Source organism: Vipera berus (assembly GCF_964194415.1).
Source record: "Vipera berus genome assembly, chromosome: Z".
NCBI lineage: Eukaryota > Metazoa > Chordata > Lepidosauria > Squamata > Viperidae > Vipera > Vipera berus.
The window spans coordinates 132,874,685-132,888,852 of record NC_138205.1 but is presented as its reverse complement, the minus strand read 5'-3'; the positions used below and the strand labels follow the sequence as shown (position 1 = coordinate 132,888,852).

Sequence of the window (14,168 nt, the reverse complement as noted above, 5' to 3'; positions counted from 1 at the left end):
CTGGTTTTGAGGCAAATTCATCCTGATCCTGAACCATCTGGAGTACGCAGGAGACCGACTGATACATCAGTCAGCTGCCCTGGAAGACTGTTCACACCCCTTTCTGGACTACCTTTTCCAGGAGTGTTCCCCTCTCCAACATCAGTACACTGATTACAATGTGTGTACAGGTAGTTTTCGAGTTACAACAGTTCATTTAGCGATCAAAGTTACGACACCACTGAAAAGAATGACCATTTTTTCCACACCGACGACCGTTGCAGCATCCCCAGGGTCACGTGCTTTGTATTTGGATGCTTGACAACTGACTCGTATTTATGATGGTCGCAGTGTCCCAGGGTCACGTGATCCCCTTTTGTGACCTTCTGACTAGCAAAGTGAAGGGGGAAGCCAGATTCGCTTTAACAACCGGGTGACTAACTGAACAACTGCAGCGATTCCCTGAATGATTGTGGCAAGAAAAGGCATCAGATTGGGCAAACTCCCTTAACCTGTTTCTCCCTTAGCAACATAAATTTTGGGATCACTTATGGTCGGTAAGCCGAGGATTACCCCTACTGCTCACCAAGACCACCCATGTAAAGAGTTTGGGGAAAGGGATTCTGTCAAGGTAATGATTTAACAGCTAACCAGCTTATGTAATGTAAGATGTAAAGTGTAATGATGGGAATGAGTCAGCAGGGTCTGTGTCTCTTTATGAGCCTTTGTATAAAAAGAAGGCTCTGCTGATGTGTTCTCTCTCTTCCATTTTCTGCTTTAACTGTGGTGTGTTAGATCTTGCTCTATTAGCACATATATGTAGACTGCTCCTGGTGTATGATATTGTAGACAGTGTAAGATAAACCACCCTTTGCTATAGACCATTGTTTACTGTGTCTACTCCTGGTTTATCTCGCGCAATAAGACTGTGCACGCTCTGACAGCTCTCCCCTTGTTTGACTGCCTGGAACGAACCCAGCAGAAACTTCAGAAAAGATGAAAGCCCCCTCCCCAAATTACCTAGAACACCCCCTCCCGTGTCCCACTTGTAGCTAGCTCCCCTCCCCTGTTCTTCCCCCGCTTCTCTGCCTTCCTTTGCTAACAAGGAAGAAGGGATCCTGAGCGATTCAGCCATCTGCTTCCTAACAAATGAATCTCGGCTACTAACTTCCAGCCATTCGCCTTCCCACAATTGCCTGTCCTAACATGAGAGTCTCAGCTGTCCCATCCACCCAGTGGGGTCTCCCAGAGAGGAGGGACCCCTTGCTCTCACTCTGCCATTTGATTCTACTCTATGACACGCTGATCTTGTACCTTGGGCACCTTGTGCAGCTGGATGTAGTGTCTTCCCTTGTTCTCTAAAACGACACTCTGCACCATCGTCATCAGCTTCAAGACCTGCCTCCCCTGTTCAGCTCCCGCGGCCTTGTTGTTGAAGCCACAGAAGCGGTTCCCGCACCGCTGGATCAAGTCCCGCAGATTGCAGTTGTCAGAATTTTGAACATACTCTTGCAGGGATATCCCTCCCAAATCCTCCTCGTAGGTGAAGACGATGATCGTGTGCCTGGCAGACTCGCCCCCAAAGATATCCCGGACACGCTTGGCAGCTGTCACATCTTCGGCGGTGAAGCGTCCCACCTGGGTCACAAAGATCAGGGCATGGGGGCCAGGCTGAGAGAGTTCGATGCAGGCCTTGATCTCACATCGCACAGTCTCATTGTGGTTTTCAGAATTGAAAATGTTGGGTGTGTCAATCACAGAAACCTTCCTGTTCTGCCAGCTTCCCTGCCCCCTTTGGCACCTCAGTGTGGTGGTCTTCGGCTCCAGGACTGACTTGAAAACCGGCCGACCTAGGATGGTGTTGCCTGTGGCGCTCTTCCCACCTCCGGTCTTTCCCACCAGGATCAGCCGGAATTCGGCGTCCTCCCCTGTGAGTTTGGAAGACGATGCTACAAAAAAGAATAGAGATATTTCTCACAACGTGTCAGGATGTCATTGAGCAGGCTGGAAATGGGGACAATTTTGGAAAAGAGTCACCCCTGCTCGGAAGTGGTTCAGTGATATTTTTATATGAATCTCCCGGAGTTGCTAAAATGGGCTGCTCAGCCGTGCAGATTCCCATAACGTGCAAATCCCACTTTAGCAGATGTCCAAATACAGCCACTGTGTCCAGCCCCCATGAGCAAAGCTGGAGCCAAACAAATTGAGCCTGAGCTGTGAGGAGGTTCAGGGCTGCTGGTGTGTGCTGCGTGACGATGGTCTCGGGCCAGGGTACGGGAGTAATAGTGGAGGGGACCTTGGTGGTCTTCTAGTCTGACCCCTTGCTCAACAGCCTCTACTGCACCACCCTGATCACTGGTGGCACAGTGCGTAGAATGTAGCATTGCAGGCAAACTCTGCCCACTGCCAGGAGTTCGATGCTGACCGGCTCAAGGTTGACTCAGCTCTTCCGTCCCTTCGTGGTCGCTAAAATGTGGGAGGCCAATAAGGTGACTATGCTGAGACCTGTCCTACATCAACATCTCCCTGCAGCCATACCTTCCAACATCATTTCTTCACATTCTCCATCCGCAGGATGAAGAGGAGCATCAGTCATCTAGAATCTAGAACTGAATAGAAGCTGGGGATGTGTGTTGGTGCGTGCGTGTCTCATCCAGACTGATCCTTAGCTTGTGTTTGACTCTAGGTTTCAGGTGGCACTTAATCTGCCTCAAGATCAGTATATAGAGAAGGAGGAGGAAGAGGAGGACTATGTGTTCCCTGGTGCTGTCTCAGCTTAATGGCTTCCTTGCAGACATTTCATGACGCAACTAGGGAACGTCATCAGGGCTCGTAAGGAGTGCTGTTTGTGGCAGCCCCCCAAATATTGTAATGCTGCTATCGTGTCCCCCCCAGCCCTTTTTTTCTCTAGTCTGGTGAAACCCCAATTCCTGCACCCGATCTTTCAATGTTTTAGCCTCCAGCCCCCTCATCTTCTTTGTTGCTCTTCAGCCCCCCCAAACACCAGACGTGGCCTCATCACTTACCCGGCTTGGCCTCCTCATCCGTAGCTGCCTGGAAGAGTGGAAAGAAAACATGGGTCAGACAGAGGCCTCAACTCCCAGAGGCCTCATCGTGTCCAGTGGGGCAGGGAACCAGCTGCCACCTCGTTCAAGCTTAGGAACCGAAGCTTGGTCCCCTACCCCATTCAAGGCATCGCCCAGAAGCTGCTGTGGATCCCCCCCGCTAACAGGGGGAGGGGCTCAGATGCTCTAAAGCAGGGGTGTCAAACTCGCAACATCACGTGATGTATTGCAACACATCGCGGCTTTTTTTCCATTGCCGGCAATGGGTGGGCGCGGTTTTGGCATGACGCATCTGGCCCACGGGCCGGCAGTTTGACACCCCTGCTCTAAAGGGACCAAGGAAGGGAGGAAAGGAGGGGCAGGCAGGGAGAGGGAGGGATGGCATGGGGTACAGGTAGAGGAGAAAAAGGGGAAGTAGAGCTGGGGGACCTCTTTTTTGGTGGGGCATTGCATGCTCTCCCCCCTTTACCACCCTTCCCCCCCCGACTGCTTGTCCTAACATGAGGGTCTCAGCTGTCCCACCGACCAAGTGGGGTCTCCCAGAGAGAAAGGACCCCTTGTTCTCGTTTAAACCGGCAGAAAGAGCACTGCCCTCGCCCAGTTCCTCTCTGCCATTTGATTCTACTCTATGACACACTGATACCGTACCGTGGGCACCTTGTGCAGCCGGATGATGTAGTGTCTCCCCCCGTTCTCCGAAACGACTCTCTGCACTGTCTCCATCAGTACTGAGACCTGCCTCTCCTGCTCGGTGCCCACGGCCTTGTTGTTGAAGCCACAGAAGCGGTTCCCGCACCGCCAGATCAGCTCTCGCAGATTGCGGTTGTCGGAATTTTGGACATACTCCTGCAGGGATTCCCCGATCAAATCCTCCTCACAGGTGAAGAGGATGATCATGTGCCCAGCGAATGCGTCCCCAAAGATATCCCGGACACGCTTGGCAGCTGTCACATCTTCAGCGGTGAAGCGTCCCACCTGGGTCACAAAGATCAGGGCATGGGGGCCAGGCCGGGAGAGTTCGACGCAAGCCCCGATCTCGCGTCGCACAGTCTCATTGTAGTCTTTAGAATCGAAAAGGTCGGGTGTGTCGACCACAGAGACCTTCCTGTTCTGCCAGCTTCCCTGCCCCCTTTGGCACTTCAGTGTGGTGGTCTTCGGCTCCAGGACTGACTTGAAAACCGGCCGACCTAGGATGGTGTTGCCTGTGGCGCTCTTCCCACCTCCGGTCTTTCCCACCAGGATCAGCCGGAATTCGGCGTCCTCCCCTGTGAGTTTGGAAGACGATGCTACAAAAAAGAATAGAGATATTTCTCACAACGTGTCAGGATGTCATTGAGCAGGCTGGAAATGGGGACAATTTTGGAAAAGAGTCACCCCTGCTCGGAAGTGGTTCAGTGATATTTTTATATGAATCTCCCGGAGTTGCTAAAATGGGCTGCTCAGCCGTGCAGATTCCCATAACGTGCAAATCCCACTTTAGCAGATGTCCAAATACAGCCACTGTGTCCAGCCCCCATGAGCAAAGCTGGAGCCAAACAAATTGAGCCTGAGCTGTGAGGAGGTTCAGGGCTGCTGGTGTGTGCTGCGTGACGATGGTCCCGGGCCAGGGTACGGGAGTAATAGTGGAGGGGACCTTGGTGGTCTTCTAGTCTGACCCCTTGCTCAACAGCCTCTACTGCACCACCCTGATCACTGGTGGCACAGTGCGTAGAATGTAGCATTGCAGGCAAACTCTGCCCACTGCCAGGAGTTCGATGCTGACCGGCTCAAGGTTGACTCAGCTCTTCCGTCCCTTCGTGGTCGCTAAAATGTGGGAGGCCAATAAGGTGACTATGCTGAGACCTGTCCTACATCAACATCTCCCTGCAGCCATACCTTCCAACATCATTTCTTCACATTCTCCATCCGCAGGATGAAGAGGAGCATCAGTCATCTAGAATCTAGAACTGAATAGAAGCTGGGGATGTGTGTTGGTGCGTGCGTGTCTCATCCAGACTGATCCTTAGCTTGTGTTTGACTCTAGGTTTCAGGTGGCACTTAATCTGCCTCAAGATCAGTATATAGAGAAGGAGGAGGAAGAGGAGGACTATGTGTTCCCTGGTGCTGTCTCAGCTTAATGGCTTCCTTGCAGACATTTCATGACGCAACTAGGGAACGTCATCAGGGCTCGTAAGGAGTGCTGTTTGTGGCAGCCCCCCAAATATTGTAATGCTGCTATCGTGTCCCCCCCAGCCCTTTTTTTCTCTAGTCTGGTGAAACCCCAATTCCTGTACCCGATCTTTCAATGTTTTAGCCTCCAGCCCCCTCATCTTCTTTGTTGCTCTTCAGCCCCCCCAAACACCAGATGTGGCCTCATCACTTACCCGGCTTGGCCTCCTCATCCGTAGCTGCCTGGAAGAGTGGAAAGAAAACATGGGTCAGACAGAGGCCTCAACTCCCAGGGGCCTCATCGTGTCCAGTGGGACAGGGAACCAGCTGCCACCTCGTTCAAGCTTAGGAACCGAAGCTTGGTCCCCTACCCCATTCAAGGCATCGCCCAGAAGCTGCTGTGGATCCCCCCCGCTAACAGGGGGAGGGGCTCAGATGCTCTAAAGCAGGGGTGTCAAACTCGCAAAATCACGTGATGTATCGCAACATATCGCGGCTTTTTTTCCATTGCCGGCAATGGGTGGGCGCGGTTTTGGCATGACGCATCTGGCCCACGGGCCGGACGTTTGACACCCCTGCTCTAAAGGGACCAAGGAAGGGAGGAAAGGAGGGGCAGGCAGGGAGAGGGAGGGATGGCATGGGATACAGGTAGAGGAGAAAAAGGGGAAGTAGAGCTGGGGGACCTCTTTTTTGGTGGGGCATTGCATGCTCTCCCCCCTTTACCACCCTTCCCCCCCCGACTGCTTGTCCTAACATGAGGGTCTCAGCTGTCCCACCGACCAAGTGGGGTCTCCCAGAGAGAAAGGACCCCTTGTTCTCGTTTAAACCGGCAGAAAGAGCACTGCCCTCGCCCAGTTCCTCTCTGCCATTTGATTCTACTCTATGACACACTGATACCGTACCGTGGGCACCTTGTGCAGCCGGATGATGTAGTGTCTCCCCCCGTTCTCCGAAACGACTCTCTGCACTGTCTCCATCAGTACTGAGACCTGCCTCTCCTGCTCGGTGCCCACGGCCTTGTTGTTGAAGCCACAGAAGCGGTTCCCGCACCGCCAGATCAGCTCTCGCAGATTGCGGTTGTCGGAATTTTGGACATACTCCTGCAGGGATTCCCCGATCAAATCCTCCTCACAGGTGAAGAGGATGATCATGTGCCCAGCGGATGCGTCCCCAAAGATATCCCAGACACACTTTGCAGCTGTCACATCTTCAGCGGTGAAGCGTCCCACCTGGGTCACAAAGATCAGGGCATGGGGGCCAGGCCGGGAGAGTTCGACGCAAGCCCCGATCTCGCGTCGCACAGTCTCATTGTAGTCTTTAGAATCGAAAAGGTCGGGTGTGTCGACCACAGAGACCTTCCTGTTCTGCCAGCTTCCCTGCCCCCTTTGGCACCTCAGTGTGGTGGTCTTCGGCTCCAGGACTGACTTGAAAACCGGCCGACCTAGGATGGTGTTGCCTGTGGCGCTCTTCCCACCTCCGGTCTTTCCCACCAGGATCAGCCGGAATTCGGCGTCCTCCCCTGTGAGTTTGGAAGACGATGCTACAAAAAAGAATAGAGATATTTCTCACAACGTGTCAGGATGTCATTGAGCAGGCTGGAAATGGGGACAATTTTGGAAAAGAGTCACCCCTGCTCGGAAGTGGTTCAGTGATATTTTTATATGAATCTCCCGGAGTTGCTAAAATGGGCTGCTCAGCCGTGCAGATTCCCATAACGTGCAAATCCCACTTTAGCAGATGTCCAAATACAGCCACTGTGTCCAGCCCCCATGAGCAAAGCTGGAGCCAAACAAATTGAGCCTGAGCTGTGAGGAGGTTCAGGGCTGCTGGTGTGTGCTGTGTGACGATGGTCCCGGGCCAGGGTACGGGAGTAATAGTGGAGGGGACCTTGGTGGTCTTCTAGTCTGACCCCTTGCTCAACAGCCTCTACTGCACCACCCTGATCACTGGTGGCACAGTGCGTAGAATGTAGCATTGCAGGCAAACTCTGCCCACTGCCAGGAGTTCGATGCTGACCGGCTCAAGGTTGACTCAGCTCTTCCGTCCCTTCGTGGTCGCTAAAATGTGGGAGGCCAATAAGGTGACTATGCTGAGACCTGTCCTACATCAACATCTCCCTGCAGCCATACCTTCCAACATCATTTCTTCACATTCTCCATCCGCAGGATGAAGAGGAGCATCAGTCATCTAGAATCTAGAACTGAATAGAAGCTGGGGATGTGTGTTGGTGCGTGCGTGTCTCATCCAGACTGATCCGACCCCTTGCTCAACAGCCTCTACTGCACCACCATGATCACTGGTGGCACAGTGCGTAGAATGCAGCATTGCAGGCAAACTCTGCCCACTGCCAGGAGTGCGATGCTGACCGGCTCAAGGTTGACTCAGCTCTTCTGTCCTTCCGTGATCGCTAAAATGTGGAGGGCCAATAAGGCGACTCTGTAAACCGCTTAGAGGGGCCTCGGAAGTACTGTGAAGTGATATATAAGTGCTATTGCTAAGGGAGGTGGAAGGTATGAGCCTGGGGGGTGGGGTGAGAATACGATTAAAGCCAGAGGGAAACGTTTAGGGGGACCTGGTGTGGAAGGAGAAAGAACTTCAGGAACTTCTTGGGGAAGGGAAATGCTTGCAGTGACCAAGTGGCAGGATGGGTAGAATAGGTAAGGGGTACTGCAGTGTCCTTGTGGTCAGCCACAAGTGCAAATGACCATTGGGGAGCTGCAGGGACTATAATTTCAGGATTGGATCTTAAGTAACTTTTCTGGGAGGATCCACCATAATGTAAAACAGCTGTTAAGACAGGAGTCCCCAACCCCTCTTCCCTGAACCGCCACTGATCCACAGAATGCTGACAACCGGGCCTCGCAAAATAAGCGAAGCACACGAAACGAGCACACACACCCGGCCCACAGAAAAACCCCACTCCACGGAACCTGGTCCCTGGTGCCCCAAAGTTTGGGGGTCCCCTGTGCTATGAGAGCTGTCCTACGTCAAGGAGATGAGAAGAATTACCTGGTCTCCCTGCTGCCGTAACTTCCATCGTCACATCTTCCCATCCTCCCTCTGCAGGATGAAGAGGAGCATCCATCAGGGAAACTGCAACTGGATAGAAGCCGGGTGTGCGTTTGTGTGTGTGTCTCATGCAGACTGATCCTTAGCTTGTTTTTGACTCTAGGTTTCAGGCGGCACCTAGTCTGCCGGCAACCGGGCCATGCAAATAAGCGAAGCACACGAAACCAACGCACCCCCGGTCCACAGAAAAAGCCCTCTCCAAGGAACCGGTCCCTGGTACCTAAATGTTTGGGTGTCCCCTGTGCTAAGAGACCCCTCCTGTGTCAAGGAGATGAGAAGAATTACCTGGTCTCCCTGCTGCTATAACGTCCATCGTCACGTCTTCCCATTCTCCCTCCACAGGATGAAGAGGAGCATCCATCAGGGAAACTGCAACTGGATAGAAGCCGGGTGTGCATTTGTGTGTGTGTGTCTCATGCAGACTGATCCTTAGCTTGTTTTTGACTCTAGGTTTCAGGCGGCACCTAGTCTGCCGGCAACCGGGCCACGCAAATAAGCGAAGCACACGAAACCAACGCACCCCCTGGTCCACAGAAAAAGCCCTCTCCAAGGAACCGGTCCCTGGTACCTAAATGTTTGGGTGTCCCCTGTGCTAAGAGACCCCTCCTGTGTCAAGGAGATGAGAAGAATTACCTGATCTCCCTGCTGCCGTAACGTCCATCGTCACGTCTTCCCGTTCTCCCTCCACAGGATGAAGAGGAGCATCCATCAGGGAAACTGCAACTGGATAGAAGCCGGGTGTGCGTTTGTGTGTGTGTGTCTCATGCAGACTGATCCTTAGCTTGTTTTTGACTCTAGGTTTCAGGCGGCACCTAGTCTGCCGGCAACCGGGCCACGCAAATAAGCGAGGCACACGAAACCAACGCACCCCCTGGTCCACAGAAAAAGCCCTCTCCAAGGAACCGGTCCCTGGTACCTAAATGTTTGGGTGTCCCCTGTGCTAAGAGACCCCTCCTGTGTCAAGGAGATGAGAAGAATTACCTGATCTCCCTGCTGCCGTAACGTCCATCGTCACGTCTTCCCGTTCTCCCTCCACAGGATGAAGAGGAGCATCCATCAGGGAAACTGCAACTGGATAGAAGCCGGGTGTGCGTTTGTGTGTGTGTCTGGTCCAGACTGATCCTTAGCTTGTTTTTGACTCTAGGTTTCAGGCGGCACCTAGTCTGCCGGCAACCGGGCCACGCAAATAAGCGAAGCACACGAAACCAACGCACCCCCTGGTCCACAGAAAAAGCCCTCTCCAAGGAACCGGTCCCTGGTACCTAAATGTTTGGGTGTCCCCTGTGCTAAGAGACCCCTCCTGTGTCAAGGAGATGAGAAGAATTACCTGATCTCCCTGCTGCCGTAACGTCCATCGTCACGTCTTCCCGTTCTCCCTCCACAGGATGAAGAGGAGCATCCATCAAGGAAACTGCAACTGGATAGAAGCCGGGTGTGCGTTTGTGTGTGTGTCTGGTCCAGACTGATCCTTAGCTTGTTTTTGACTCTAGGTTTCAGGCAGCATCAAGTCTGCCTCAAGATCAGGATATGAGGAGGAGGAGGAGGAGGAGGAGGAGGGGGAGGAGGAGGAGGAATCAGGGTCCTTGGTGGTCCTCTGAGCTTGATGGATTTCTTGCAGACGTTTCATGACCCAATGTAGGTAACATCTTCAGTGCTAGTGAGAAGTGCTGTTTGTGACAACCCCCCCACTGCCAGGAATCCTACTATCTAGTCCCCCGCCCCCCCCAGTCCTTCTTTTCTCTAGACTGGCCAAACGCCAATTCCTGCACCCGTTTCCTCTGATGTTTTGGGCTCCAGCTGCTGAATCCTCTTTGTTACTTTTCAGCCCCCCCCCAAATACCAGACACGGCCTCCTCACTTACCTGGCTTGGCCTTCTCATCCAGGGCTGCCTGGAAGTGGAAAGGAAACACAGGTCAGACAGGGGTCTCGAATCCCAGAGGCCTCGGCATGTCCAGTGGGGCAGGGAGCCAGCTGCCACCCTGTTCATGCCCAGAAACCGCATCCTGGTCCCCCATCCCATTCAAGGCATCGCCCAGAAGTTGCTCTGGAAACCCCCCCCCCAGGCAGTGGTGGGATTCAGCCAGTTTGCACCACTTTGGCAGAACCGGTAGCTAATTTTTTGTTGCCCAGGCCCAGAATGGATTTCTGGAAGCGGCATCCACACAGAGAACCGGTTGTTCACGTATTTGAATCCCACCACTGCCCCCAAGCAGGGGCAGGGAGGGAGGGGGCGAAGGAAGGGACGGCGGGGAACACAGGTAGAGGAGAAAAAGGGGAAGTAGAGCTGAGGGAACCCCTTTTTTGGGGGGGCATTGCATGCTCTCCACCCATTAACCACCCTTCTCCCTCCCCTATTGCCTGTCCTGAGTGCCTTGGCTGTCCCACCCACTCATTGGGATCTCCCAGAGAGGAGGGACCCCTTGTTCTCGTGTAAACGGAGCAGCTCCACCAGATGCCCAGAAAGAGCACTGCCCTCGCCCAGTTCCATGCTGCCATTGGATTCCGCTCTATGACACGCTGATCCCGTACCATGGGCAACTCGTACAGCCAGTTGACGTAGTGTCTCCCCCCGTTCTCGAAAATGACTCTCTGCACCATCTCCATCAGCTCTGAGACCTGCGCCTGCCACTCGGCTCCTGCGGCCTTGTTGTTGAAGCCACAGTAGCGGTCCCCACACCGCTGGATCAGTTCCTGCAAATTGTGGTTGCTGGAATTTCGGATGTACTCCTGCAGGGATTTCCCTCTCAAATCCTCCACGCAGGTGAAGAGGACGATTGTGTGCCTGGCCGATTTGGCCTCAAAGATATCCCAGACACGTTTCGCAGCTGTCACATCTTCGGCAGTGAAGCGTCCCACTTGTGTCACAAAGATCAGGGCGTGGGGGCCAGGCTGGGAGAGTTCGACGCAAGCCCTGATCTCATTTTGCACAATCTCACTGTGGTTTTCAGAATCGAAAATGTTGGGTGTGTCGACCACGGAGATCTTCCGGTCCTGCCATCTTCCTTGACCCCTTTGGCACCTTATGGTGGTGGCCTTTCCCCCCAGGGACTTAAACTCTCTCCGGCCGAGGATGGTGTTGCCCGTGGCGCTCTTCCCACTTCCGGACTTTCCTACCAGGATCAGCCGGAGTTCGGCGTCCTCCCCTGTGAGTTTGGAAGATGATGCTACAAAAAAGAATTGAGACGTTTCACACATGCCCTGGAAGAAATGGGTGGCCATGATCCAACATGTTGGGGTGTCATTGAGCAGGCTGGAAAGGGAGACAGTTTTGGAAAGGAGGCACCCCTGCCCTGAAGCGGTTCAGGGATGGGGGTTTTTTGTGAATCTCCCAGAGTTGCTAAAATGGGATACTCTGCCGTGTAGATTCCACATTGTGCGAACCCCATTTTAGCAAAAACAATGAAGCTCCAAGTCAGGAAATTACGCTCTGGTCCCAGCAGCCCTTTGATCCCCACCTTAGTCCCCTCCCCGATGTCCAAATATGGCCGCTGTGTCCAGCCTCCAGCAGCAAAGGTGAGTCCGAGTGAGCAGAGTGACCCGGAAGAGACTCAGGGCTGCTGGCAGAGAGCTGCGGGAGGATGCCGGACCCACTGGACTGGGGGGCAGGATGCAGAGGTAGGCTGGACCACGCAGGACTGACCCTCCTGCCTCCCCCACCCCCAAAGCTTGCAAGCCGGCTTCCAACTTGGTTTGTTTTAGACAGAGTGCGATTAAACCTGCCGGGAAGACGATCCGTGCAGACCGGAGGGATTTCCGACTGCCAGGGGTCGATGATCCAAGGGGTTTGCTGCAATGGGTCTTGAGGGCCACCGCCCACCCACATGAGTGCCCCATGGCAGCCCCTTCCTCCTGCCTGCCTGTTCCTCCCAGCCCACCAGTGAGACTGCTGCCTTCCTTTCGCAGCTATCCTGCATTTTCCCCCGTCACCAGATGCCGTCTGTGGTGGGTCTCCGAACTGTGGAAGGAGGCCCATCCGTGGGCAAGAGACCCTCTCAGGGAGGGAGGCAGCTGTGCTCAGGAGTGGGGAGGGGGTCTCCAAAAAGGGGTCAAGGCATCCCTTCCTCTAGGCCGGCCAGCGAGGCTCTGGCTGTTCGCTATGGGGAGAGACCCATCCAGCGCAACTCTTCCTCTGAACTGGCATCAGCTCGCCGTCCCAAGTGACTGTCAGGCTGTCCCCCCCCCCCAAACACGTGTCCCCCTCGCTTACCCAGGCTGATCTTTTCCTCCATAGTTCCCTGGAAGAGTGGAAAGGAAACACGGGTCAGACGTGGTCCCGGCGTGTCCAGTGGGGCAGAGAAAGCCGGCTGCCCCCCCTTCTTCGGACCCCGAAACCGCAGCCTGGTCCTCCACCCCCATTCAAGGCTGCTCTGGACCATCCCCCCAGCTAAGGGAGGGGGTCTGAGATGCTCTGAAGGGAGCCAGGAAGAAAGGAGGGGCAGGGAGGGAGGGGGAGCAGAAAGCAAGTGGAGGAAGGGGGAAGTAGGGCTGGGGGAGACCTCATTTGTTTGGGGGGGGCGTTGCATGCTTTAGCACCGGAGCTTTATTTTTACAAGTAGGGGACAGGACTGCTCTGGACCATAATGGGGGGGGCTGGATGGCTGTCCGGGCCCCCAAAGGTTCTCCCCTTTCCGGAAGCCTCCACACACACCCCTCCCCTTTGAGGACCCCCATCCCAGACTTACCCGGAATGCCGGCTGCTGGTTCATTCTTGGCTGCTGAAGCTCGCAGAGGGATTCGCTCCCCCCCCACCCGGACTGTGGGGAAGGAAAGAGAAGATGGGGGGGGGGGATAGACACCCTCTTTTGAACCGAGGGAGGGGCCCACGACCCTTTTCGGGCAGGGGAGGGGTAGGAAACACACACACACACACACACCGGACTGTGGGGAAGGAAAGAGAAGATGGGGGAGACCCCCTCTTTTGAACCGAGGGAGGGGCCCACGACCATTTTTGGGCAGGGGGAGGAAATGGGGGGGCTGCCCCTCCCCTCCCACCTGTCCCAGCGATGCCTCGAAAAGGTGGGCATTCCTCCTTTGAGTCCGCCTGAGACCCCCACCCGCGATGCCTGCCCCAGGGGACCTGTGTGTGGGGAGCAGGGGGCAGGCTATGCCCCTCCCTCCGCTTTCCAGAGACCCCCCGAAGCCCCCCACCCCACCCCGGGATCCTCTGCATCACCCCGTAAATGGAGGCGGGAGGGGGGGGCAATTCCGCCTCCGCCCTCCCCACTCCCCCCAGCCCCACCGAAAAGGGGAGGCGAGCCAGCGGGAAATTAATTCCTGGAGGAGGAAAGGCGGGGTGGGGAGGGGAAAAGGAAGGGGAGGACGGGGGTCGCCAGTCCTGCCCGGTCTCCTTTGCTCGGACGGTCCCACACGGACCACCCCCTCGATATTTTTGGGGGGGGGCAATGCCGCCTTTCCCTCCCGCTGCGCTGCCCCTTTGCGCCTCCTCCGCCCGGGAAGATCAGAGGGAGGGGTCCTGGGAGGGGGGGTGGGGAGGGGGCGGAGGTTCCCCGGCGGGGCTGGACCCCCGAAAGACCCCCCCTGCCGCCCCCACCTCTCCGAGAAGGGAAAAGGAAGGGGACCCCGACCCCCCCCCCCACACACACACCCCGCGACACGCCTGGGAAGCCTTGCGCCCTTCTTGCGCGGATCCCGGGAGGCTTTTTTCTCGCGGGAGGGGCGGGATTCGGGGAGATGTAGGGAGCGGCCGCGTCTGCCGGCGATTCCCGGGATCCTAGCTTGGGCCGGCGGGATCGGAGGGCCCGATCCTGGCCCCCCTTTCTGCCCCTCCCACCCGCCCCCCCCCAAACTCCAGCTTCCCCCTGGGCGCATCCCGCCTCCTCCCTGCCGCCGAAGACCCCCCCCCACCCGACCCTCCTCCCACCCAGCCCCGACTCAGCGCTTATCCC

General features: G+C 55.4%; 3 protein-coding genes and 1 long non-coding RNA gene across 4 annotated transcripts in view; all 4 read right to left on the bottom strand.

Annotated features, from left to right (window-relative positions):
- LOC308678093 overlaps positions 1-14,168 on the bottom strand; it is a 305,537-nt gene that overhangs the window by 174,696 nt on the left and 116,673 nt on the right. The window lies entirely within an intron of this gene.
- On the bottom strand, positions 854-2,575 carry LOC308677818 (GTPase IMAP family member 2-like; the record flags this gene model as incomplete). Its single annotated transcript, XM_081344516.1, has 3 exons — positions 854-943; positions 1,294-1,928; positions 2,518-2,575. The coding sequence occupies 3 exons, from the start codon at positions 2,573-2,575 to the stop codon at positions 854-856; spliced, it is 783 nt and encodes a 260-aa protein (XP_081200642.1).
- Positions 2,998-8,970, bottom strand: LOC308677817 (GTPase IMAP family member 9-like; the record flags this gene model as incomplete). Its single annotated transcript, XM_081344515.1, has 5 exons — positions 2,998-3,033; positions 3,693-4,330; positions 5,408-5,435; positions 6,095-6,732; positions 8,895-8,970. The coding sequence occupies 5 exons, from the start codon at positions 8,968-8,970 to the stop codon at positions 2,998-3,000; spliced, it is 1,416 nt and encodes a 471-aa protein (XP_081200641.1).
- On the bottom strand, positions 9,202-12,968 carry LOC308677816 (GTPase IMAP family member 2-like; the record flags this gene model as incomplete). The annotated part of the gene is made up of 5 exons (XM_081344514.1): positions 9,202-9,215; positions 10,124-10,151; positions 10,648-11,426; positions 12,470-12,497; positions 12,945-12,968. 5 exons carry the CDS (start codon positions 12,966-12,968, stop codon positions 9,202-9,204), a joined length of 873 nt encoding a protein of 290 aa, XP_081200640.1.